The sequence below is a fragment of the Salvelinus alpinus genome, chromosome 25, assembly GCF_045679555.1.
Source record: "Salvelinus alpinus chromosome 25, SLU_Salpinus.1, whole genome shotgun sequence".
Classification (NCBI taxonomy): Eukaryota; Metazoa; Chordata; class Actinopteri; order Salmoniformes; family Salmonidae; genus Salvelinus; species Salvelinus alpinus.
Genome location: NC_092110.1, coordinates 6,263,612 through 6,288,779, shown reverse-complemented (window position 1 = coordinate 6,288,779; position 25,168 = coordinate 6,263,612). Strand labels below are relative to the sequence as shown.

General features: G+C 42.3%; 1 protein-coding gene across 2 annotated transcripts in view; it reads right to left on the bottom strand.

Annotated features, from left to right (window-relative positions):
- Positions 1-25,168, bottom strand: part of LOC139553258 (protein PALS1-like) — a 51,624-nt gene that overhangs the window by 8,995 nt on the left and 17,461 nt on the right. Inside the window, exons 2-9 of one of the 2 annotated variants that reach the window (XM_071365394.1) lie at positions 23,266-23,389; positions 11,847-12,388; positions 10,443-10,651; positions 5,741-5,818; positions 4,738-4,884; positions 4,144-4,383; positions 1,586-1,769; positions 1,322-1,465 (exon numbers count right to left, since the gene is read on the bottom strand). In XM_071365394.1, coding sequence (XP_071221495.1) covers positions 1,322-1,465; positions 1,586-1,769; positions 4,144-4,383; positions 4,738-4,884; positions 5,741-5,818; positions 10,443-10,651; positions 11,847-12,228 — 1,384 coding nt within the window. In that variant the 5' untranslated portion in view covers positions 12,229-12,388; positions 23,266-23,389. The remainder of the gene's footprint in view (positions 1-1,321; positions 1,466-1,585; positions 1,770-4,143; positions 4,384-4,737; positions 4,885-5,740; positions 5,819-10,442; positions 10,652-11,846; positions 12,389-23,265; positions 23,390-25,168) is intronic. The other variant, XM_071365395.1, reaches the window with a different exon arrangement.

Below are 25,168 nucleotides of genomic sequence, written 5' to 3'. Positions count from 1 at the left end.
TGAGAGGACGTTTCTTTTTTTACTGAGTTTAAGATTTTTTTTAAACTATAACATGATGGAGTCACCACTATCCTTGAAAATATGGAGAGTGGTATTCAGTAATGTGCTGTATTGGATTTGCCCCAAACACTTTGTATTCATGATAAAAAGTTAATTGCGTTGGCACATTTTTTTGCAGTATTACTTTAGTGCCTTGTTGCAAACACGATGCATGTTTTGGAATATTTTTATTCTGCTTCCTTCTTTTCACTATTGTCAATTAGGTTAGTATTGTGGAGTAACTACATTGTTGTTGATCCATCCTCAGTTTTCTCTTATCACAGCTATTAAACTGTTTTAATGTAACCATTGGCCTCATGGTGAAATCCCTGAGCGGTTTCCTTCCTCTCCGGCAACTGAGTTAGGAAGGATACCTGTATCTTTGTAGTGTCTGGGTGTATTGATACACCATCCAAAGTGTAATACTAACTTCACCATGCTCAAAGTGATAGGTAAAAAAATTAAAAAGCAGATGTTGACTATCTACCAACAGGTGCCCTTCTTTGCGAGGCATTGGAAAACCTCCCTGGTCTTTGTGGTTGAATCTGTGGTTGAAATTCACTGCTCGACTGAGGGACGTTACAGATAATTGTATGTGTGTGGTATAGAGATAAGGTAGTCATTAAAAAATCATGTTAAACACCATTATTGCACACAGAGTTAGTCCATGCGACTTATGCGATTTGTAAAGCAAACTTTATCTCCCAAACTTATTTACGCTTGCGATAACAAAGGGGTTGAATACTTATTCACGCAAGACGTTTCAGCTTTTCGTTTTTAATTCATTTGTAAAAATGTCAAAAAACATCATTCCACTTTGACATTATGGGGTATTGTGTAGGCCAGTGACAAAAATCTAAATTGAATCCATTTTAAATTGAGGCTGTAACAACAAAATGTGGAAAAAGTCAAGGGTTGTGAATACTTTCTGGAGGCACTACCTCCCCTGTTCTTGTCATTTCTTTTACTCTATCTTGAGGTCATGCCAACTACAGCCCATAAAGTAATAATGCTAACTTTCACAGTACATTGTCTCGAGGCGAACGCTGGCTAAAATCAGTGATCTCTTTCTGTAACCCTGGGATATGAAATACGAGTAACAATCAATAGTGTGATGACAAGGAAAGTGTGTGGGGAAAGTCCATTAAAACAAGAACATTCTAAACATTCCAAAACCAAAAAACTCTTACTCAGACTATGTGGGAATACGGGCCGGGTCATTCTACACCAGCCTGCCTACATCTCTGCCACAGCCCTCACTGCTGGCCTGGGCTGGCCTTACCGTCGTTCTGCTTGGAGTTGTAAAGGAGCTTCTTCCTCTTCTTCTTGTTCTTCTTAGCACACCACAGCTTTCCCGACTTCTCAGGCTCTTTGTCCTCTTCTATGGTCTGCTTCATGGCCTCCCTCTGCTGCTGGAAGCTCTTGCCTGCATTCACAGAGAGGGAGAGATGGTTAACACTTCTCCAGGCATTGTGAGGTCTGATAGTCTGCATATATGACCTGGCACTTGCCCACTGTTGTTGAGCCCTATTGTGAGGTAGTGTACCTGGTACTAGCCCGGCCAGGGGCTGGTTGTCCTCGTCTCCGTCCCTGTAGGCCTGCCACCAGTTGGGGTCATCCTGGCTGATGATGTGGAGGATGTCTCCTTTCTGGAAGCACAGGCCCAGCTCCCTGCACGGCACGTACGGGTCATCAGACGGGTCGTAGTCAAAGTAAGCCTTCACATGGACCTGGTGGAATAGAGGAAACAAAACATGACCTTGGTTTTCTAGTAGCTCGCACTGTATATTATAGAATAAAATTTAAAAAGGTTCATATTTGTAAATATGGTCATGTAGCAGATGCTCCAAAACAATTTACTTTTCATAATGACATTCAGTATGTGGTGGTGCATGCAGGAATCAAACCAACATTGGCCATGGGCCAGTACCATGCTCTGCAACCAGGGTTGGGGAGTAACGGATTGCATGTAATCCGTTATTTGTAATGGATTACAAAAAAACAAAAACAGTAACTGTAATCCGTTACGTTTCAAGCAAAAATATTGTACTCAGACTACAAAACCAAGATTACTTTTAAATTCAGAAAGTATGTATAAAAAATAAAAAAATAAAAAAAATCACACTTCTGTTCTCAATGACATTCAAATCAGCATTGGAATTTTTTTTGCGAGTTTAAGTTTGTTACAGCGGAGCTAGTCTGACCACAAATCAGAGACCACTATGGTGACACCAAATGTGTTTGATGGATTGTGGGAAAAGAGCAGGAATAGGCTTTTGTAGGCTACAGTCCAAGCGGTGTCTTCCAATGGTGCGGCTGCTGTTGGCATCCAAAGATTATCCAACTTGAATAAATGCTTGGAGGTAAGGCCGACAGCAGGGGTGTAGTCTACGGCGATACGGATATCACTTATTATTGATATCTACATGAAGAGGCGACTCCGGGATGCTGGCCTTCTAGGCGGAGTTGCAAAGAAAAAGCAGCATCTCAGAGTGGCCAAAAGAAATTAAGACGGGCAAAAGAACACAGCCACTGGACAGAGGAACTCTGCCTAGAAGGCCAGCATCCCGGAGTCACCTCTTCACTGTTGACGTTAAGACTGGTGTTTTGCGGGTACTATTTAATGAAGCTGCCAGTTGAGGACTTGTGAGGCATCTGTTTCTCAAACTAGACACTCTAATATACTTGTGCTCTTGCTCAGTTGTGCACCGGGGCCTCCCACTCTTTCTATTCTGGTTAGAGCCAGTTTGCGCTGATGGTTGCTGATAATGGACCTCTGTACGCCTATGTAGATATTCCATTTCAGTTGTGCACTGGGGCCTTCCATTCCTCTTTCTATTCTGGTTAGACAGTTTGCGCTGTTCTGTGAAGGGAGTCATACACCGCTGTACGAGATCATCAGTTTCTTGGCAATTTCTCACATGGAATAGCCTTCATTTCTCAGAACAAGAATAGACTGACAAGTTTCAGAAGAAAGGTCTTTGTTTCTGCCCATTTTGAGCCTGTAGTCGAACCCACAGATGCTGATGCTCCAGATACTCAACTAGTCTAAGGAAGTCCACTTTTATTGCTTCTTTAAATCAGAACAACAGTTTTCACTTGTGCTAACATAACTGCAAAAGGGTTCTCTAATGATCATTTAGCCTTTTAAAATGATAAACTTGGATTAGCTAACAACGTGCCATTGGAACACAGGAGTCATGGTTGCTGATAATGGGCCTCTGTACTCCTATGTAGATATTTCATAAAGCTATACGTCATTTACAACATTAACAATGTCTACACTGTATTTCTGATCAATTTTATGTTATTTAAAAAAAAAAAGGACAAAAAAGTGCTTTTCTTTCAAAACTAAGTGAACCCAAACTTTTGAACAGTAGTGTATATCCATTGATTCATGAAGAATATAACTTATAAATGCCTCATGAGCTTAGTTCAACTGTCACACTCCACGAGAACCCAAAATAAACTTGTTTTACTCCAATGTTTGTAAACATTGTAAATGTAAACAAACACTGTATAGCCTCATAACATGGTTAAAAACAATCACTTTGATATCATGGATGGTCAGTCCTTGCATCCATTTCTGGGTTATGCTCAGGTAAAACAATTTGGGCAATCTATATTTCGATACTTCCAAGTCCAATTCTTGAAGATCAAGGGGTATAACATTTATTGGAATGACTGGAATTCTGATAGAACTTAATCATATTATTATATGTAGTAGAAAGTGATGGTTAGAAGAAGTCTACATAACCACCCATAAAGTAAAATTTTACATGCATAAATGGTCAGCTATGTCAACTTTAACATTGATTTATCCTGCAATAGATGTCGTTCAATTAGTAACATACATTTTAATCTACTTACAATGTCTCTTAAGGGGAACATAATCTAAAAGTAACAGATTACTGATTACAATTTTGGACAGGTAACTAGTAACGGATTACATTTAGAAAGTAACCTACCCAACCCTGTCTGCAACCCACTGAGCCATTGGAACCTGGAACAGTGTGACTGCTTCAGACAGACAGACAACCCAGCCCAGGGGCTGAGAGGAGAGGTGAGGGGGGGGTTCTTGGATGAAGGTGCGTCTGTACTTACCACAGTCTCCTTGATGGGCGGGGGTTTGGTCTGTGGGCTGGGGATGAGGATGAAGGTCAGGTTGCCGTGCATGTCGGCCAGGATGTCGAAGACCTCGTTGACGTCCTTCCCTCGGATCTCCACTCCGTTGATCTCCAGAACCTCGTCTCCTTCATGGAGCAGCCCGCTGCGCTCCGCCGCCCCACCCTTCACGATGCGGCTTATTATCACGCTGTCCATGTCGTTACGCACCGTCGCGCCCTGCCACGCAGACAGTGGAGAACAGAGGTTAGTGACGGTGCAGATACTGGACGGTTTACATTTTGTTAGGTAGAGGAGAGTGATGTTGGCTGTCTGAAAAAAAAGTGTACAAGCGGCCAAATTCTTGATTCCTCCCGTACTCGATTCCTTGCCACACTCTCCAAGCTCATTGGAGGATATCCAAAAGGAGGGACCTTGAAACCTCTTCTCCAATAAGCTTTGAGAGAGAGGGGTGGGAAATTGAGGAAACAAAGACAGAGGGAATCAAGGCTTTGACAGCTTGTCCACTTTTCAGACAGTCTATATCTACTCCTATGTTGATTCATGACAGTGTGTTTTAAAGGGGTCTCTCACCAGTGGGATGTCCCTGGCCTTCTCGATGCAGACTATCTTGACGGTCTCCCCTCCCCATTGGGTGAGAGTTTCACAGTGGTCGTCTGGGGTCAGGGGCTCCAGCTGCATCTCCTGCACCGCAACACAGTCATGGGCCAGAAGCACTGCCTGTGGAGGGACAGGGGACATAGGGTTCGTCAGCCTAACTGGGTTAACTTTTAGACACTTGAAAATGCAAACACACAGACAGGTAGATGCATGGACGCAAGCATCTGTGTCTAACAGTACTGTCGTTATTACTTCCAGAGCCCCCTGCTGTTCTAGTTCTGGTGGAAGGAAGACATCCAGGAGGACAAACATTACAAAATAAACTTTCATTTCATTAAGTAGTAACAGACAGCCATAATTTCCCCTGAGGGACAGCAGGTAAATCATTTTCCACTCCCTCCATCTGCCCCTGGGGAGAAATGCCTAGTTAGTTACCTCTCTAGGTCTACCTCTATGGCAACCCTCAAAACAACACAGGGGGACCCCCCCCCAACCACTCCTCCTCCTCTATCCTCACTCCCTCACCTCCTACTGTGTGGGTTGTGTTCTGCAGGGTACACTGTAGCAAAAACATTCAGGTAGTACACTTCCCCTTTCAATCTATTTCAGACGTTCAACATGCCCTGGTGTCTCAGAGGAGCAGCATCACCACCATTGTAGATGTTGGGGACAGAGAGAGAAATCAGGTCACTCATCCCACGTGTGAGAGTTAAAGAGAGCGAGATCAGGGCTTTGGCCCGGCTTCTGCCAAGAGATGTAGCCAATAGTTGATCACAGCTGAACAAACACAGTCCTGACCTGAAGAAGCCCAGCCCTGAGATCCAGGATGATAACTTTATACTGGGAGAGAGACAGACGTTACACTGGGACAGGTTAAACAGAGATGCACGTTACACCGCCATTAAAGTGGCGCAGAGAGACACAGGTTAAACTGAGACACAGAAATAGACAGAGTAGGAATGGATGGAGGCCTCACCTGGACATGTGGGGAAGAGAGCAGGGTGTTGAGCTCCAAGCCCTCCTTGTGTTGGCTGTTATGAACCATAGACTGGACCTGGAGAACACACCAGAACACAGGAAGTATAAGAAATAGGAGCAGGGATAGGACACACCAACTTGAAAACACATCTGATGACTTACACCCGTTCTCTCAAATCAAAGAAACTGATCAAAACAGAGGACAGCAGCATCTACACAGGAAGGTCGGAAGGGAAGAGAATCTGTCACGATTCTTCCCACCTTGATTCAACAGCTGCAATGCTTTTGTTCACCAGACTAGATGGCATACATAGGGTTTGTGTTAAAATATTATGTTGACTGGTTTTAACTTTTTCCTTGCGGGGTGCATTAGAACGGCCCCAGCCGCAGACCATGTTAGAGTAAGCAGCGAGACGGCCTCGGGCCCGGGTTCAGCTTTGGTTGTGTTCATTAGGGCATGCAACAGAACATATTTTAAAACGTTTTGTAAAGACAAGCCCAGATAGTCCTTCCATGTTTCAATAAATGTTCTTATAATTGGTGCCTAATGAACACGACCCAGTTTGAGTGCAGTCAGTCAACCCAGAATCCCTCTGGAGCTGACGTCACTGGGACCAGGTTAATCCATTCATGGCAGAGGGGTCTAACACTAAGTTTATGGAGGTGGGGTTATACCAGGGTGGCCCCATGGGGGGAAAAAAAACCTTCTCACTGAAGTGGTCTCCTCCAGACCTAGGCTAATCCCACTATGGTGTTGTGGTAGTATTCCAGACTGACTAGGTAAGGCGCCTGCGCAGTTGCCCCTCACTCGCATGCTGCCTGCCTCACCTGGGACAACTTTAGAGATACGTTTTTTTCCCCCCACAGTAAAGACTACAATAGCCACAAGGCTGTTGATAACCAAAGCAACCATGACTGCAGTTGTTTAACATAGCAGTTAACCTATTTCCTGTAGTCTCAAATGATTTAACATTTCGTTTCATGTAATGACGTTTAGTTTCGATTTCTACTTCAAATGGAGCACACTTATTAAAAATTATGAAATAATGTCATTAAAATAAGTTGACTCCCCCCACATCAGTATACCTGGATGCACGTCACAGGAGGTTGGTGGCACCTAAATTGGGGAGAATGGGCTCGTGGTAATGGCTGGTGTGGAATCAGTGGAATGGTATCAAACACATGGTTTCCAGGTGTTCAATGCCATTCCATTTGCTTCTTTCTGGCCATTATTATGAGCCGTTTCAACTTTGAAACATAGGTCTTTGTTTTGGGCTAATGGCTTGGCTAACTTGGCTTCTAGCACCTGGCACTTGGTAATAGCCTGCAATTCACAGCTACCATGTAACTGTTATGTGTTAATTAGCATAACTCAGCACTCGCCCCTTTTCCACCAGACAATCCTTTGGTCATTGAGCAGCAACACTGCGTGAGCTTGGCGGTGGAGACCAACTTCAGCGCCGAGCAATTCGTGGCCGACATTTTTCTTGACCACTGGGACGCTTTGTTTTGGCTATATGAACCCAGTGCGAAGAGGAAGAGTTCGCCCATTGGTGGTTGTGACTAGAGGTCGACCGATTAATCGGAATGGCCGATTAATAAAGTCGATATCAAGTTTTCATAACAATCGGAAATCGGTAATTTTGGACGCTGATTTTATATATATATTTTTTTACACTTTATTTAACTAGGCAAGTCAGTTAAGAACACATTCTTATTTTCAATGACGGCCTAGGAACACTGGGTTAACTGCCTTGGTCTGGGGCAGAACGACAGATTTTTACTTTGTCAGCTCAGGGATTCAATCTTGCAACCTTACGATAAACTAGTCCAACGCTCTAACCACCTGCCTCACGAGGAGCCCGCCTGTTACGCGAATGCAGTAAGAAGCCAAGGTAAGTTGCTAGCTAGCATTAAACGTATCTTATAAAAAACAATCAATCAATCATAATCACTAGTTATAACTACACATGGTTGATGATATTACTAGTTTATCTAGCGTGTCCTGCGTTGCATATAATTGATGCAGTGCGCATTCGCAAAAAAGGACTGTCGTTGCTCCAACGTGTACCTAACCATAAACATCAATGCCTTTCTTAAAATCAATACACAAGTATATATTTTTAAACCTGCATATTTAGCTAAAAGAAATCCAGGTTAGCAGGCAATATTAACCAGGTGAAATTGTGTCACTTCTCTTGCGTTCATTGCACGCAGAGTCAGAGTATATGCAACAGTTTGAGCCGCCTGGCTCATTGCGAACTAATTTGCCAGAATTTTACGTAATTATGACATAACATTGAAGGTTGTGCAATGTAACAGGAATATTTAGACTGATGGATGCCACCCGTTAGATAAAATACGGAACGGTTCCGTATTTCACTGAAAGAATACATGTTTTGTTTTCGAGATGATAGTTTCCGGATTCGACCATATTAATGACCTAAGGCTCGTATTTCTGTGTGTTATTATGTTATAATTAAGTCTATGATTTGATAGAGCAGTCTGACTGAGCGATGGTGGGCACCAGCAGGCTCGTAAGCATTCATTCAAACAGCATTTTCGTGCGTTTGCCAGCAGCTATTGCGCTGTTTATGACTTCAAGCCCATCAACTTCCGAGATTAGGCTGGTGTAACCGATGTGAAATGGCTAGCTAGTTAGCGGGGTGCGTGCTAATAGCGTTTCAAACGTCACTCGCTCTGAGACTTGGAGTAGTTGTTCCCCTTGCTCTGCATGGGTAATGCTGCTTCGAGGGTGGCTGTTGTCGATGTGTTCCTGGTTCGAGCCCAGGTAGGAGCGAGGAGAGGGACGGAAGCTATACTGTTACACTGGCAATACTAAAGTGCCTATAAGAACATCCAATAGTCAAAGGTATATGAAATACAAATGGTTTAGAGAGAAATAGTACTATAATAGATACAACCTAAAACTTCTTACCTGGGAATATTGAAGACTCATGTTAAAAGGAACCACCAGCTTTCATATGTTCTCATGTTCTGAGCAAGGAACTTAAACATTAGCTTTCTTACATGGCACATATTGCACTTTTACGTTCTTCTCCAACACTTTGTTTTTGCATTATTTAAACCAAATTGAACATGTTTCATTATTTATTTGAGTCTAAATTGATTTTATTGATTTATTATATTAAGTTAAAATAAGTGTTCATTCAGTATTGTTGTAATTGTCATTATTACAAATACATTTTAAAAATCGGCTGATTAATCGGTATCGGCTTTATTTGCCCTCCAATAATCGGTATCGGTGTTGAAAAATCATAATCGGTCGACCTCTAGTTGTGACTCTACCATAACGTACACAATGGTGACATGGTCCACATAAGGGCTGGCCAATAGAAAACTCCCTTACATACCTTTCCTGTTTAAAAAAGACCCAAGTTGATCTTGGAATAGGGACCATTTGGCATGGGAAAGGTATGTATATTATAGGACAATGTATTCTGTCCACATGCATAAACACACACACAAAAACAAATGTTCACACACACACACACACACGTGGGGCAAATTCTGGTATTCCGACCCCGTTTAAGCCCATTTTCTCCCATTTGGTGCCTAATGACTAAGGCACCATTATAGACTCACTGCTGTCAGTGAGTCTATAATGGTGCAGGCAGCAGCCTCAGAGACACCGAGAGACGCCCTATTGTGAGTGTCCTGTCTTGTCCAAGTCAGTGAGTTTCAGTTCTACGTCTGGGCTCTAATGACGGGGCTTGAGTACAAGAGCTGTTCTGTGCTGCTGGGGCAGAATGAGAGAACAGGAAAACAACAATAAACAAGTTTATTATTGAGTCTCATTAACACTTCACACTACAGCGATTCCAGGCAACGAGGCTCTCTCCTCAATCAAGTGTCATTAGCGGACAAAACATTCAAAAAGTCATGTGGTACTTTGATGTGGTTTCTTGCCCATTAAAAACCTCTTACACTAGACAAACTCTGCTGAACTTCAACTTCAAGGCTAGTCGGCTACCTAATTTCGGCAACATTTTCCACAACTCCTACAAGTCGTACTTGATCGCTTGTGTGTGGGTGTTTGTGTGCATGCGTGTTTCAGTGTATGTGTGTTTATGTGCGTGCCTTAGTGCACGTATTCCTGTCATTGTGTCACACAGACCCTCCTCAGTCCTCACTTTTTGGCCTGTTAGCTTGGCCTCAGATCAAGTTTGATGTTCCCCTCCCATTTCCTTCTATTCTAGTTCCCACCCAGTCTGAAATGGGTCTAAGGGAAGGGTTGATTTGGAAGTGGGTATACATCCTCTTCCCTAGCCCTACTCAGTATGCTCCGGGTAGCCATTGCCCACAGGCAACAGATCCTAGGATCAGCTTACTCCTCCATAAATCCTACCCTTAACCATGTTGAAGAAAACACTCTGGATCAGTGTCTAACGGAGTCTTCCGCTTTCCTCATGAGCCAGTTCATTTTCGTGGCCACATCTGTAGGCACAGATCTAGGAGCAGTTTACCCTTCACAAGGCCTACACTCAACTATTACATAGTAATACTGCAAACTGACTTGATATCAGCATCTGGGTGTCACCTCCTGGACCAGGCCCTAAGGGCAGAGTGTGGGGAAGGGCGGGCTGGGTCAGTTCACGTGCTGCTGGGCCAGCTCTGTAAGCACAGCTCTATGATCAGCTAACCATAACACCCCAAACAGACTCCAGATCAGGACTCACCTCTTGTGCCAGGCCCTGAGCGCGGTCTGTGTGTGGGAAGGGCGGGCTGGGCCTGTTCATGTGCTGGGCCACAGCGTTGTGGATGTTGAAGGCCTTCTGGAAGTCAGTCTTCTGGACCAGCTGCAGCACCAGCTCCACGTCCTCCTGGCTCTGGGCGTCAGACAGGCAGTGCTGCACCTGCTTTAGGGACATCAGCAGCTCCTCCAACTCTGTATGCAGGGAGAGTGGGGAAGGGGGAGAATCAGGAATACATATACCGTACAGACAGATCAACCATACAAATACATTACACAACAGCCAGAGACAAATGCTCAGATTCAGGAAAGAATTACAGTGTACTCATATGGTCAAGACAGGATATTTATATCAGTGATACAACTCCAAAATAATCATATTCTTAAATCTTACCAGCTCTCTCAAATCCAGACCCCTCTCTTAGACATATCTGTCCAGTCTAACTAAGACCAAAATAAGGAGAAGGTCTGCGCATGTGTAAAAGGGAGTATCTAAGTGGGAGGCTAGTCGTCTCATCTGATGGAGGATCTACTGTCACGCGCCATTGACTTCACTGGGTACCTTCTGTCCTACATATTGTTGTTATCTTAGGCTAGGCCTAGGCTATATGATAGGTATCATTTCAATGCATTATTAACTTGGCAGGAGGAGTGGTAGGGCAGTCGAAGGACAGGAGATGGGGCAGAAAAAGAAAAAAAATAAGGTCAGAAAATGGAGGGCCAGAGAGCAGCCATTGCAGCCTGGGTCAGAATGTTTTGTAACAGAGTTTTTAATTAACCCCCCCCCCCCCCCCGAGGAATGCTGCTACCACACACACCTCTTCCCTCCCTCCTCACGTACCCCCTCCTTCCTGCTCTCACTCCCTACTTTCCTCCCTCAGTCTCAGTCTTTCCCAGACCCCAGCCTCCCGATCATCAGAGAATTAAGTGGGAGTGAAGTAGGACTCCCTCAGAGAGCTTTAGAAGAAGAATGCACTGACTACCGGCCTATAGACTGCTGTGTGTGTGTGTGTGTGTGTGTATATATGTTTGGTATCATTCAAAAGCCTACCTGGAACAGGAAAAGTGAACTTGGGTGAATAGTCTGAGGGAAAGCAACAGACAGCTAGAGGCCTATCCTGAATTCCAAATCGACCCTACCTCCAAATCCACTCCCATAAATCTGAAAGGATTGTCTTTCAAGCAAAACGGCACTTTCTTCACCTTGTTTTCAGAGCAAAAATGTTGCCATTCGATTTCAGCAAGAGACAGCCACTTTCTTGTTAGCACTTTATCCTTGCTAGTGCTCAAGGCTAACGCCAAATAACTATTCTGTTCAGAATCACAACTTAATAGAACACTTATATTGTATGGCTTTGTTAGGAGTATTGTCATACTCTGTCCTACTCACCCAGTAGAGTAGGGGCCCCCAGGTTGGGCGGAAGTCCCATGGGCCCTAAGGGGCCTTCGATGGGGTCGAAGGTGGGGTTATCAATGCCCACCTTGGGGTTCTGAGATAGCTTCTTGAGCCGTATGGAAGCATTAAGATCTAGCTCCTGTCTGTTCCTGCCCTCCTCCTCCCTTCTCCTCCTCAGGTCCTCTTGGTGTTGACGGATCCTCTCCAGCTGGGCAGACCGCCGCACAGGCAGGGTACGAGCACCCAGGTCCCCTGGGCAGTCCACTGCCATCTCCCTGTGCCACTGCTGGGGCTCCTCCTGGTTCGTCTCGCCTCCTCCACTTCCTCCTCCGTCTGACTCAGTCACATGACCGTTCATATGTGATGTGGTCATCATTGCCACCCCTGTGCCTCCTCCTGTGTATGTGTCTGCAGGTGGCTGGCTGGGGGAAGCACTATGAGGGGTGATCTCTGCGTGTTCTGGGCCCGGTGGCCATGACACCCTGACTCACTACTGATGACTCAGCAGATGTTGGGATTCCAGGAGAGAGGGACACCTGAGGAACAGGAAGGGAGGAAAGGTTAGTATGTTACAGGAATGCTGCCACTCAGACAAATCACAACATAGTATGCACATTAGCGTGCCCTACACTACCAAACATTTAAATACAACCAGAGAATCCATAGTCACTCACAATTCCACCAAAAAGAATGAGCTTCTTAGACAATCACACACACACCACTCCTCCCCAAACCCAATGTCGAAAACCTCTACCCACAATCCAATGTAAACAACCTAACACACTAAGCGGAAGACAGAAACTAAACTATTTACACAAATAGGTCAACCAGCACAGACCTCGCTACTATACTACTTTCCTCTCTGCTGCTCTCTACAGGTCCCTCCCTCAGTCAGTCTGTCAGTCTGTTTGCCAGCTGGTTGAGACAGCACAGACCAAGGACGCCATTATCGCTCTGTTATCACCTTATATTACACACTGTTTAAAACCAAACAAACCTTAGCGCCCTATCTCTCACACACACACACACACACAGCACTTTCAACCCTTGACCCACAGACATACTCCCCTCGCCAACAGATCTCTCACAAAAAGGGTACGGAGTGAAAAATCTATGCAGTTTTACACTTCAATCTTACACATTAGAAGTAGGCCTAATCTAAACCATACACACTAGAAGTAGGCCTAATCTAAACCATACACACTAGAAGTAAGCCTAATCTAAACCATACACACTAGAAGTAGGCCTAATCTAAACCATACACACTAGAAGTAGGCCTAATCTAAACCATACACACTAGAAGTAAGCCTAATCTAAACCATACACACTAGAAGTAGGCCTAATCTAAACCATACACACTAGAAGTAGGCCTAATCTAAACCATACACACTAGAAGTAGGCCTAATCTAAACCATACACACTAGAAGTAAGCCTAATCTAAACCATACACACTAGAAGTAGGCCTAATCTAAACCATACACACTAGAAGTAGGCCTAATCTAAACCATACACACTAGAAGTAAGCCTAACCTAAATGGTACATATTAGAAGTAGGCCTAATCTAAACCATACACACTAGAAGTAGGCCTAATCTAAACCATACACACTAGAAGTAAGCCTAATCTAAACCATATACACTAGAAGTAGGCCTAATCTAAACCACACACACTAGAAGTAAGCCTAACCTAAATGGTACATATTAGAAGTAGGCCTAAAAGATCATCTCAATCATGCGAGTGGGGTCATGACTGTTGGGTCACCTTGCACTGTATCAGTATACAGAGAACACATTTCAGTAGGACACACTTTGTTGTAACCTCAGGAACAGGGTTTGATACTGCGACCAAAACACTCACATTTGCGACCGTTTGACTTGGCAGTGCAACACAATTTATTTTATTGGTCGCAAGGGTGCCAGTAACATTTTGGTTCACAAATATTTTATTACATTTTTTTTATCAACATGATTTATTCAAACAGTAATGTGCAATTAACCAAAAATAAACCAACTTTCTGAAGAGGCAACATCGGCACAGGAACGCCCTTGTGTGTGCGCAGTGTGTGTAGGGCCTATATATCTATACTTTGCGTAGCCATTTGTGATGCTAATGATAGCCTTTCCATCTACCCAAAGACGGTTAAGCTGACAGAATCATGAATATTTGCATTAATCCAGTTTTGAAAGTGCGCTACAGACATAGGCCAAGCTTCCCCTAAAGTAAAATTGACAAAATGATATAGCCTACTCCTGTCTAAACAGAAATACATATACAATTGGATAGTAGACCAGAAAGCATGATTTGACTAAAGGATTATTAGCTTCATTAAAAGAATAAGCTGTGGATTGTTTTAAAATCGCATTGCCTACAGTCAGAAGGGCCCGCAATTTGTTGAGTTGTGACTGTCAGTGAAAAGAAAGGCATATCGCAATATTTCATCATAGTTCGGAAAGCAAATATTTATTGCTGTAAAGAGAAGACAATGAAGACTAATCTCTTTCATAGTTATACTAAATTGAACAGAAGCCTATAGCCTATGTTATTGGTACCAGCAGAGAGCATCAGCCTTATCCCCGGTGAGTTCACATAACCAGCATAGAACATTGGATATTCAGTCTCGTCATTGTTGGGCCAGTCTACATTTCCCCCCCCATGTATTTTTCCCAGATATAGACATACCATGTGTTTTAATAAAATAAACTACAGTACCAGTCAAAAGTCTGGACACCTACTCAAGGGCTTTTCTTAATTTTTTACTATTTTCTACATTGTAGAATAATAGTGAAGACACCAAAACTATGAAATAACACATATGGAATCATGTAGTAAGCAAAAAAGTGCTCAATCAAAATATATTTTAGATTATTCAAAGTAGCCACCCTTCGCCTTGATGACAGCTTTGCACACTCTTGGCATTATCTCAACCAGCTTCAACTGGAATGCTTTTCCAAAAGTCTTGAAGGAGATCACACATATGCTGAGCACTTGTTGGCTGCTTTACCTTCACTCTGCAGTCCAACTCATCCCAAACCATCTCAATTGGGTTGAGGTCGGGTGATTGTGGAGGCCAGGTCATCTGATGCAGCACTCCATCACTCTCCTTCTTGGTCAAATAACCCTTACACAGCCTGGAGGTGTGTTGGGTCATTGCCCTGTTGAAAAACAAATGATAGTCCCACTAAGCGCAAACCAGATGGGATGGCGTATCGCTGCAGAATGCTGTGGTAGCCATGCTAGTTAAGTGTGCCTTGAAATCGAAATAAATTCCCAACAGTGTCACAAGCAAAGCACCCCCACAACACCTCCTCCTCCATGTTTCACAGTGGGAACCACACATGTGGAGATCATCCATTCACCTACTCTTCATCTCACAAAGACACAGCAGTTGGAACCAAACATCTCACATTTGGACTCATCAGACCAAAGAACAGATTTCCACCGGTCTAATGTCCATTGCTCGTGTTTCTTGGCCCAAGCAAGTCTCTTCTTGTTATTGGTGTCCTTTAGTAGTGGTTTCTTTGTAGCAATTTGACCATGAAGGCCTGATTCACACAGTCTCCTCTGAACAGTTGATGTTGAGATGTGTCTTACTTTAACTCTGTGAAGCAGTTATTTGGGCTGCAATTTCTGAGGTGCTGGTAACTCTAATGAACTTCTCCTCTGCAGCAGAGGTATCTCTGGGTCTTCCTTTCCTGTGGCGGTCCTCATGAGAGCCAGTTTCATCATAGTGCTTGATTTTTGCGACTGCACTTGAAGAAACTTTCAAATTCTTGAAATTTTCCACATTAAGACATGAAGGTCAGTCAAAGTAATGATGGACTGATATAACTATCTACTTTCACCTCTAATTTAGATACATTTCTGCTCATCATTTGGTAGGTCATAATTTCCGACATATGGTTGGCCATTTGTTTGTCAACTATAGTTCAACACATTCAGCTTCTCTTCTGTCAACTTGTTGCCCTAGAAGACTATATAAAGTAGTACTCACCAGAATAATGTCTTTCGATAGAATGAATGCATTAGTAATCTAACACCTGTAAAGTTATCAGTTTCGTTTAGGGACCGGGGAGAAAAAACTATTTTAAAAGTGGAAAGATTGTTCCCATGCAAAATGTCAACCGTTTGACCGGTTTTGAGGAAATGAAAAGCTGAGAAAACTATGAAACATGTTTCTGACTTCAGTTCCTCTTGGATACATATTATGTGCGGTTGGAACACTGTCTGCTTGAATAACAGTGTCAAAGTCAAGTTACATTCACATTCCTATTTTCTCAAGAGAAGCTGAAAGAAATCACATTTTCCAACTCCTGTGACAAAATTAACATTAGTTATATCAATTCTGCAGGAGTTATTATATTACACTACATGTGAGTTTATAGGCCTACAGTCAGTGTCACTATTCCATTTAACCCATACGAATTTAAATGAGGAATATTCTGTTTATTCATGGGTACAGGGATAAAAGTGAGCGGAATATCAAAAGGTGCATGTAAATTGCTTATCCTGCAATTGGATAAGCCATTTAAATATTTTTCTTTAAGTGATATCATTTTGGTATATCAAGTATTGTTTTTTTATTCTGCTCTCTAGATCAGTGGTTCCCAAACTTTTTATAGTCCTGTACCCCTTCAAACATTCAACCTCCAGCTGCGTACCCCCTCTAGCACCAGGGTCAGCGCGCACTCAAATGTCGTTTTTTGCAATCATTGTAAGCCTGCCACAAACACACACAACATAAGAATGAGTGAGTTTGTCACAACCCGGCTCGTGGGAAGTGACAAAGAGCTCTTATAGGACCAGGGCACAAATAATAAATAACTTTGCTCTTTATTTAGCCATCTTACATATAAAACCTTATTTGTTAATCGAAAATTGTGAATAACTCACCACAGGTTAATGAGAAGGATGTGCTTGAAATGATGCACATAACTCTGCAATGTTGGGTTGTATTGGAGAGAGTCTCAGTCTTAAATCATTTCCCACACAGTCTGTGCCTGTATTTAGTTCTCATGCTTGTGAGGGCCGAGAATCCACTCTCATATAGGTACGTGGTTGCAAAGGACATCAGTGTCTTAACAGCGCGATTTGCCAAGGCAAGAAACTCTGACCGCAGCCCTATCCAGAAATCTTGCGGTGGCTTCTGATTAAATTACATTTTCACAGAGCCGCTCTCTTGTTCAGATATCAGTAAGTGGACTGGAGGTAGGGCATGAAAGGGATAACGAATCCAGTTGTGTCGTTCGTTTCGGGAAAGTACCTGCGTAATTGCGCACCCAGCTCACTCAGGTGCTTCACTATATCACATTTGACATTGTCTGTAAGCTTGAGTTAATTTGCACACAGAAAAAATTCTAACAAGGATGGAAAGACCTGTGTGTTGTCCTTGTTAATGCAGACAGAAAATAGCTCCAACTTCTCAATCATAGCCTCAATTTTATCCCGCACATTGAATATAGTTGGAGAGTCCCTGTAATTCTAGATTCAGATCATTCAGGCGAGAAACAACGTCACCCAGATAGGCCAATCGTGTGAGAAATTCGTCATCATGCAAGCGGTCAGACAAGTGAAAAGTATGGTCAGTAAAGAAAACTATGAGCCCGTCTCTGAATAAAAAAAAAAACGTGTCAATACTTTGCCCCTTGATAACCAGCACACTTCTGTATGTTGTAAAAGCGTTACGTCGCCCCCCATATCATTGCAAAGTTAACCATTTGTACTGTAGTGTCCAAAACGTCTTTCAAGCGGTCAGGCATTCCCTTGGCAGCAAGAGCCTCTCGGTGGCATCGGGAGCAAATGTTTGCAAGCGCGTTTCCACTAGTGGTTCCTCCTTTAAAAGTTGCAGCGTACTGCGGTGCAGCTTACAAGGTGCTGCAGAATTCTATGGCACGTTATTAAGTGTGAACCACTGGTACCATTAATGCTAGTTAGTGCTAGTTTGACCACCAGAGGGCATCTTTGAGAAGCATTTGATAGCCTACAATAATGGCTGGACTAGAGAATGCGGGCACACAGGAGACCGGGGTTCAATTCCCCGACGGGGAGGAAGCAGAGGCTGTTCTTGTAAATAAGAATTTGTTCTTAACTGACTTGCCTAGTTAAATAAAGGTTACACTAAGAGCATAACATTTCTGCACCCAAATTTTCTAATTCTAGTCTAACCAATACCCAAACGGAGATTAAGTGAAAATAAAAAATATAATTGATTTATCAAGACCAGTCCCCATGCTTGTCTCAGAGCAGCGTGAAACGGTGCTGAAATAGTTGTAGGCTATTGCTTCTAACTTCAAAATGCTCTTTAAATAAAGAAGACCTAGACCACATTACTCAACACTAGTGAGACTCATGTCACCTACGGTAGACCTACAGTATATGGAAAAATATGACATGACTCTCCGCCAATAATTACATAGAGGATATTTCTCTAATTCAGTGATATTTATTCCCATAGTAATTCGTTATGGATCCATAACTAAATAAACATCGGCATTTTGAAAGAGTATTTTATCATTATTTTATTAAATGAAAGCATAAAGATACCATTATCAGTTACATTGTTTTAGTTTGAACGTGCAGACTGGCACTAAGAACAGAACGTTTCCCTAGTCAGCGCCATTATTAGTGCAATGCCCCTTAAATATTGGAGATGATTTCGTTTTCAAATAATGTGAAATGAGTGAGAAAAAGGCCATTCTTGAACATTGTTACTAATTTGTAAATAAAGCCAGTTTGTTACTTATAACTATGTTTTTAGAGGAAGAAAAAACAGAAACCTACAGTCATCTCAGGGGTCTCTCAGTCGAGGCTGGCACAGGTATTGAACCAGCATCTGCAGCAACACAGCTTTCACTGCTATGCAATGTTTTAGACCGTTAGACTGTACAACATGACTGGTCGGGAGTGACCTACAATAGGAGCAAAATAATTCTAACAAAATAAATAAAAACCTGAGTTTAACAACAGTTTTAGTAAGTAATACTGAAGTCATGCATAATTATCAGTTTCTATTTAGGTTTATGTCGCCCATTCATTGTCATACACACTGTGATTATGCTTTTGGGTCCCATATTTTTTATTTTATTTTACCAGGTAGGCAAGTTGAGAACAAGTTCTCATTTACAATTGCGAACTGGCCAAGATAAAGCAAAGCAGTTCGACACATACAACAGAGTTACACATGGAGTAAAACAAACATACAGTCAATAATACAGTATAAAAATAAGTCTATATACAATGTGAGCAAATGAGGTGAGATGAGGTAAAGGCAAAGAAAAGGCCATGGTGGTGAGGTAAATACAATATAGCAAGTAAAACACTGGAATGGTAGATTTGCAGTGGAAGAATGTGCAAAGTAGAGATAGAAATAATGGGGTGCAAAGGAGCAAAATAAATAAATAAATACAGTAGGGGGAGAGGTAGTTGTTTGGGCTAAATTATAGATGGGCTATGTACAGGTGCAGTAATCTGTGAGCTGCTCTGACAGCTGGTGCTTAAAGCTAGTGAGGGAGATAAGTGTTTCCAGTTTCAGAGATTTTTGTAGTTCATTCCAGTCATAGGCAGCAGAGAACTGGAAGGAGAGGCGGCCAAAGGAAGAATTGGTTTTGGGGGTGACCAGATAGATATACCTGTTGGAGCGCATGCTACAGGTGGGTGCTGCTATGGTGACCAGCGAGCTGAGATAAGGGGGACTTTACCTAGCAGGGTCTTGTAGATGACCTGGAGCCAGTGGGTTTGGCAACAAGTATGAAGCAAGGGCCAGCCAACGAGAGCGTACAGGTCACAGTTGTGGGTAGTATATGGGGCTTTGGTGACAAAACGGATGGCACTGATAGACTGCATCCAATTTATTGAGTAGGGTAATGGAGGCTATTTTGTAAATGACATCGAGGAAGTCGAGGATCTGTAGGATAGTCAGTTTTACAAGGGTGTGTTTGGCAGCATGAGTGAAGGATGCTTTTAAACCAAATTGAACATATTTGACTAAATAGATTTTATTTATGTATTATATTAAGTTATTTATATATATTTATAAATAATAAATGACAATTGCAACACCACTGAACACTTATTTTAACTTAATATAATACATAAATAAAATCTATTTAGTCAAATAAATAAAAACACAGTGTTGGAGAAGAAAGTAAAAGGGCAATATGTGCCATGTAAAAAAGCTAACGTTTAAGTTCCTTGCTCAGAACATTTGAAAGCTGGTGGTTCCTTTTAACACGAGTCTTCAATATTCCCAGGTAAGAAGTTTTAGGTTGTAGTTATTATAGGACTTGCGCTCTCTATACCAATTGTATTTCCTATACCTTTGACTATTGGATGTTCTTATAGGCACTTTAGTATTGCCAGCCTAACCTCGGGAGTTGATAGGCTTGAAGTCATAAACAGCGCTGTGCATCCCAGCACTGCTAAGAGCTGCTGTTTGAATGAATGCTTACGAGCATGCTGCTGCCTACCACCACTCAGTCAGACTGCTCTATCAAATCATAGACTTAATTATAATATAATTAACACACAGAAATACAAGCCTTTGGTCATTAATATGGTCAAATTTAGAAAACAAAACATTTATTCTTTCAGTGAAATACGGAACCGTTCTGTATTTTATCGAACGGGTGACAACTTTAAGTCTAAATATTACTGTTGCATTGCACAACCTTCAATCTTATGTCATAATTACTTAAAATTCTGGCAAATTAATTACAGTCTTTGTTAGGAATAAATGGTCTTTCAACAGGTCGCAACAAGCCATCCGGCTAAAACTGCGTGCATATACCCTGACTCTGCTTGCACTAAACGCAAGAAAAGTGACAATATCCCTAGTTAATATTGCCTGCTAACATTACATTTCTATTAACTACATATGCAGGTTTAAAAAATACATAGTTGTGTATTGATTTTAAGGCAGTGATGCTTAGGTACATTATTGCAAAGATTGTGCTTTTTTCGCGAATGCGCTTTTGTTAAATCATCAAGTTGATGTAGGCTGTGATTCGATAAATTAACAGGCAACCCCATTGATTATATGCAACGCAGAACAAGCTAGTTAACCTAGTAATACAATCAACCATGTGTAGTTATAACTAGTGATTATGTGAAGATTGATTGTATTTTAATATAAGATAAGTTTAATGCTAGCTAGCAACTTACCTTGGCTCCTTGCAGCCACATGGTCATTTTGATGCTGCATTCACGTAACAAGTGGTCAACCTGACACGCAGTCTCCTTGTGGATTGCAATGTAATCGGCCATAATCGGCATCCAAAAAGGTAGATTACTGATTGTTATGAAAACTTAAAATCGGTCGACCTCTAATAATCAGAGCTCTAACTCCCCCCTGCGCTGGTCTGGAGCAATGAAGTGGTGACGCAGGGTACCGTACTAAACCACAAATTACCTCTAAGTTCAGCGGCATAAGCTCGCAACTTTTAAAGGAGGAACCACTGTATTTCTCAATATCATGGCTTTTGTGCCAGCAGTACAGATAATACAACTTGATCACCAATGTCCATTTGATGTCACAAAGTTGTCCAGTACTTTAAAAATAACCTCTCATGTTGTCCTGGTTTCCAGAAGAGGATGTCTTCCATAATTGACCCCCATGAACGTAACGGACATATACCAGGAGCTGTGCCAGGCCCGCCACGTCTGTTGACTCATCCAGCTGTGACGCATATAATTCACTGGCTTGTATGCATAGCAGTAATTGTTACAAAACATTTCCTGCCATGTCACTGATGCGTCGTGAAACAGTGTTGTTTGATGAAGGCATTGTCTGTATAGTTTTTTGGGCCTTTTGCCCCAGCGTTGTCCCAGCCATATCCGCGGCAGCAGGAAGAATTAAGTCCTCCACAATAGTATGGGGCTTGCCTGTCCTAGCCACTCGGTATCTCACCATATAAGACGCTTCTAGTCCCTTCTCATTAAATGGTATCTGTTGCTTTTATACGTCTTACTACTCGAAAGTAGTCTTTATTCTCGCTCAAAAAACTCCTGTGGCTTATTTTTCAAATGATCTTGTTTCGTTTAAAATGCCTACGCAAGAGTGAAGGTTGCCCGCGAGAGAGTAACGGTTAATGTGATTGGATGTTAATTACTTGACTAGGCTACATGTATTTGACATTGTGTTGTTATTTCGCTGAACACTAGATGGTTTAATTTTATTTTTAGCAGTGAAACGAGGCTACTCAGGCGAGAGAAAAAGACCTCACGCAAATGTATAGCCTCGTTGGACAATCTAAAATGTACTGTTTGAAAATGTGAAGAATTTTTTAATATTTTTGTTTTTAAAATGTGTATCACATTTTTATTTGGCGTACCCCTGACGGCATTGGGAATACCTGCTCTAGATGATTTGGCAGAAAAGAACACACGGCACTTTGAAATCTGCAATAGATTTTGCACTTAATTTTAAGTATTTTCTGTTATGGTAAACCTATCCCAAAAAAAGGTAAGAACACAAGGGAAAGCTAATTTAAAAGATGGATATTCATTATTAGCCTGGTTCTGTATGGAATGCAGGCACATTATAGGACACAAGCCATTATCAATTATCATTATATATAGTCATTTTTAATTGTTGCGACCAAATCATGTGCTGGTGCCATCAACTGAAAAAGTTGGTAGCACCAGTGCCCCAGTGGAAAAAGTTGGTTGTCTTCCTGCAGGGTTCTACACCAACACCAGCCAAATCAAGTGTCTCTCTCCCCCTCCCACCGCTCTCCCTCATTCCCACAGGCCCAACGCTGGTCACATGGACGCTAGGAGAATAGATAACCTTTGTCCCTCCATCCGTGGATCTGCCCCCCTTCTCCACATGCCAGTCACATTCCTATCTACGTAGTTAGTACAACTCCGAGCTGGACACAAACCTCAGGCCATTAACTAACGGGATGTGCGTCACAGGCACATAGTCTACTGTTTTAAGAACAAAATAGACATGCTGACTAGAAAACTATTAACAATATGTACAGCAAGCACTGAAGGTCACCATTAGTAACACCAAGTCCACAAAGAACACCCTAACCGCAAAGCAGCCTGTAGTACTCCTGTGTGTTGTTTATGTGTGGGTGTACGCTGGTCGGACACAATTAAATCTGCTCTGTCATCCTAACCTCCGGGCCCCTCCTTGTCTCACCCCCCCCCCCATCTACTCTTTCTTTACTCCCCCTTTTTATGTCTGGGCGCCCCCTCTCTGCCCCTCTCCATTGGCCTCTCTGCTGTGTGGAGATTACAGTGCTGCAAAAGTCCCAGACACGTCTCCATGACAACAGCTTTGTCAGCGGGCGGGAGGTCCCCACTCCACAGCCCTGAAAAATAAAGGAGGCAAAACACAAAGACAAACACACACTCAAGGGGGAGGACTGTCAAATAAGGAAGAGGAGAAACATAGGGTCCTATGTCCTTACCCAAGTGTTGGTTGGTTAGTTGGTGCTCTATAGAAGTTGATCAGCTGAGGGCTCTCCTCTCTGTATATAACCCCCACAGGTAGTGGGTCTTCTCCCAGGCTGTGGATCAGTGGCTATCCCCCTCCTAGGATCAACAGGCAGGCACTCAGTCAGCTAGCGCAGTCAGGGGGAACGGAGAGGACCGGGGAAGGGAGTTGGCAGGGGGGTTGGGAGCACTGGTGTGTTTGGAGAGCCTGCACCACAACCGTGTGTGACAGTGTGAGTGTGTCTGGCTGGAATTGAAGCGTCACCACACCACCATTACACAGTTCAATACCAACATCATTGTCGCAGACCAGGTTGTGCCGAAAGTAACTAAGACATTTTGATTCCTCAAGGTATTATGTGCTGGAACTGTGAAGGTATTTTTTTTTTTATTGTAGAAGGTAGTAGTATGGGGTAGTAGTATACTAATGAAGATATACTGTTGAAGTCGGAAGTTTACATACACCTTAACCAAGTACATTTAAACTCAGTTTTTCACAATTCCTGACATTTATAGTTTGTTAACAAGAAATTTATGGAGTGGTTGAAAAACGAGTTTTAATGACTCCAACCTAAGTGTATGTAAACATCCGACTTCAACTGTATGTAGGAAGTTGCCCGAGGGATAAAATATGACCCACTTCTGAGATGTCACTAAACTGCTGAAATCAGAGTTGGGAAGAACATAACACAGGCGCGCGAGCGTACACACACGCCGCCCCCCCCCCCCGCACTGGTGCCTGTGCTGTCTCAGAGTTCAGATCGTCCTAGTGACAGCGGAAAATAACCATGATGCAAATGGTAAAAATGCAAAACAACCTAGGAACACCATTCCTGAGCAAAACATAAGGGACCTATTGTTAGGGTGTGTGTGTAATCACAGCGTAAACGTCAAACCTTATTAAATTTGAAGCAGAGTGAAGGAGAGGGTTAGATGAAGGGAGCCTGTCCTGCTTGATATCGGAGGAGCAGGAGTGTACACAACAATCATACACAATTTAAATTAATGTAACCATTTCTACTAGATAGCCCACCCTCACCTGCACAAAGTATGGTAAACAAACACCCATAAAAGACTGGATGCAGTCAAATGTTGGTAAGAGGGTGGCACTAGCCTTCCCAAGGTTGTGGGTTTAATGTATAGCCTATCAGATACATACACGCACCCCATTCATTGAAATAACTTAAAATTGCTTTTCCAAAAGATTTAGGAAAATTAAAATTGTCAGTTCATAAATTCACATGACTCAGACAGTGCAGTCGGAAAGTATTCAAACCCCCTTCACCTTTTACACGGTTACGTTATAGCCTTATTATAAAATTGATTAAATTGATTTCCCCCCTCAACAATCTACACACAATACTGCATAATGACAAAGCAAAAACAGGTTGACATTAACTAATGAGATGCTATTGAGCCCACACTACTACACTGTCTGAGCCAAGGATTACATGTTTTCTGGTAAATTTTGATTACAATACTAGGTGGGGTGAATACATTTGGTCGCTCTGGATAAGAGCGTCTGCTAAATGACTTAAATGTAAAAATGTAAAATATGACATACATGATTTTTTGTTAACTAGTAAATAGTAGCCTACAGCAAAGTGTGTTTAAAACATTTCTAACTTGTCAACAATTTCTGCTAGTTAGTTTTTGCTACCATGTGGGTTTTAGCTTGCTTGTGCCTGCTAACTGAGGAGTGTTAATTCACCTGCTTCCATACATGTTCCGTAAAAAAAAAAAAATGCTTACAAAAGGAGTTGTTTAATCTCACTGTTTAACTATTTATCTGTACATGGAATTGTATTTGTTGTTATTTTACTCTTTTTTCCAATCTTTACAGGAAAATGCCATGGGAACTATCTGATGTGTGGAGAC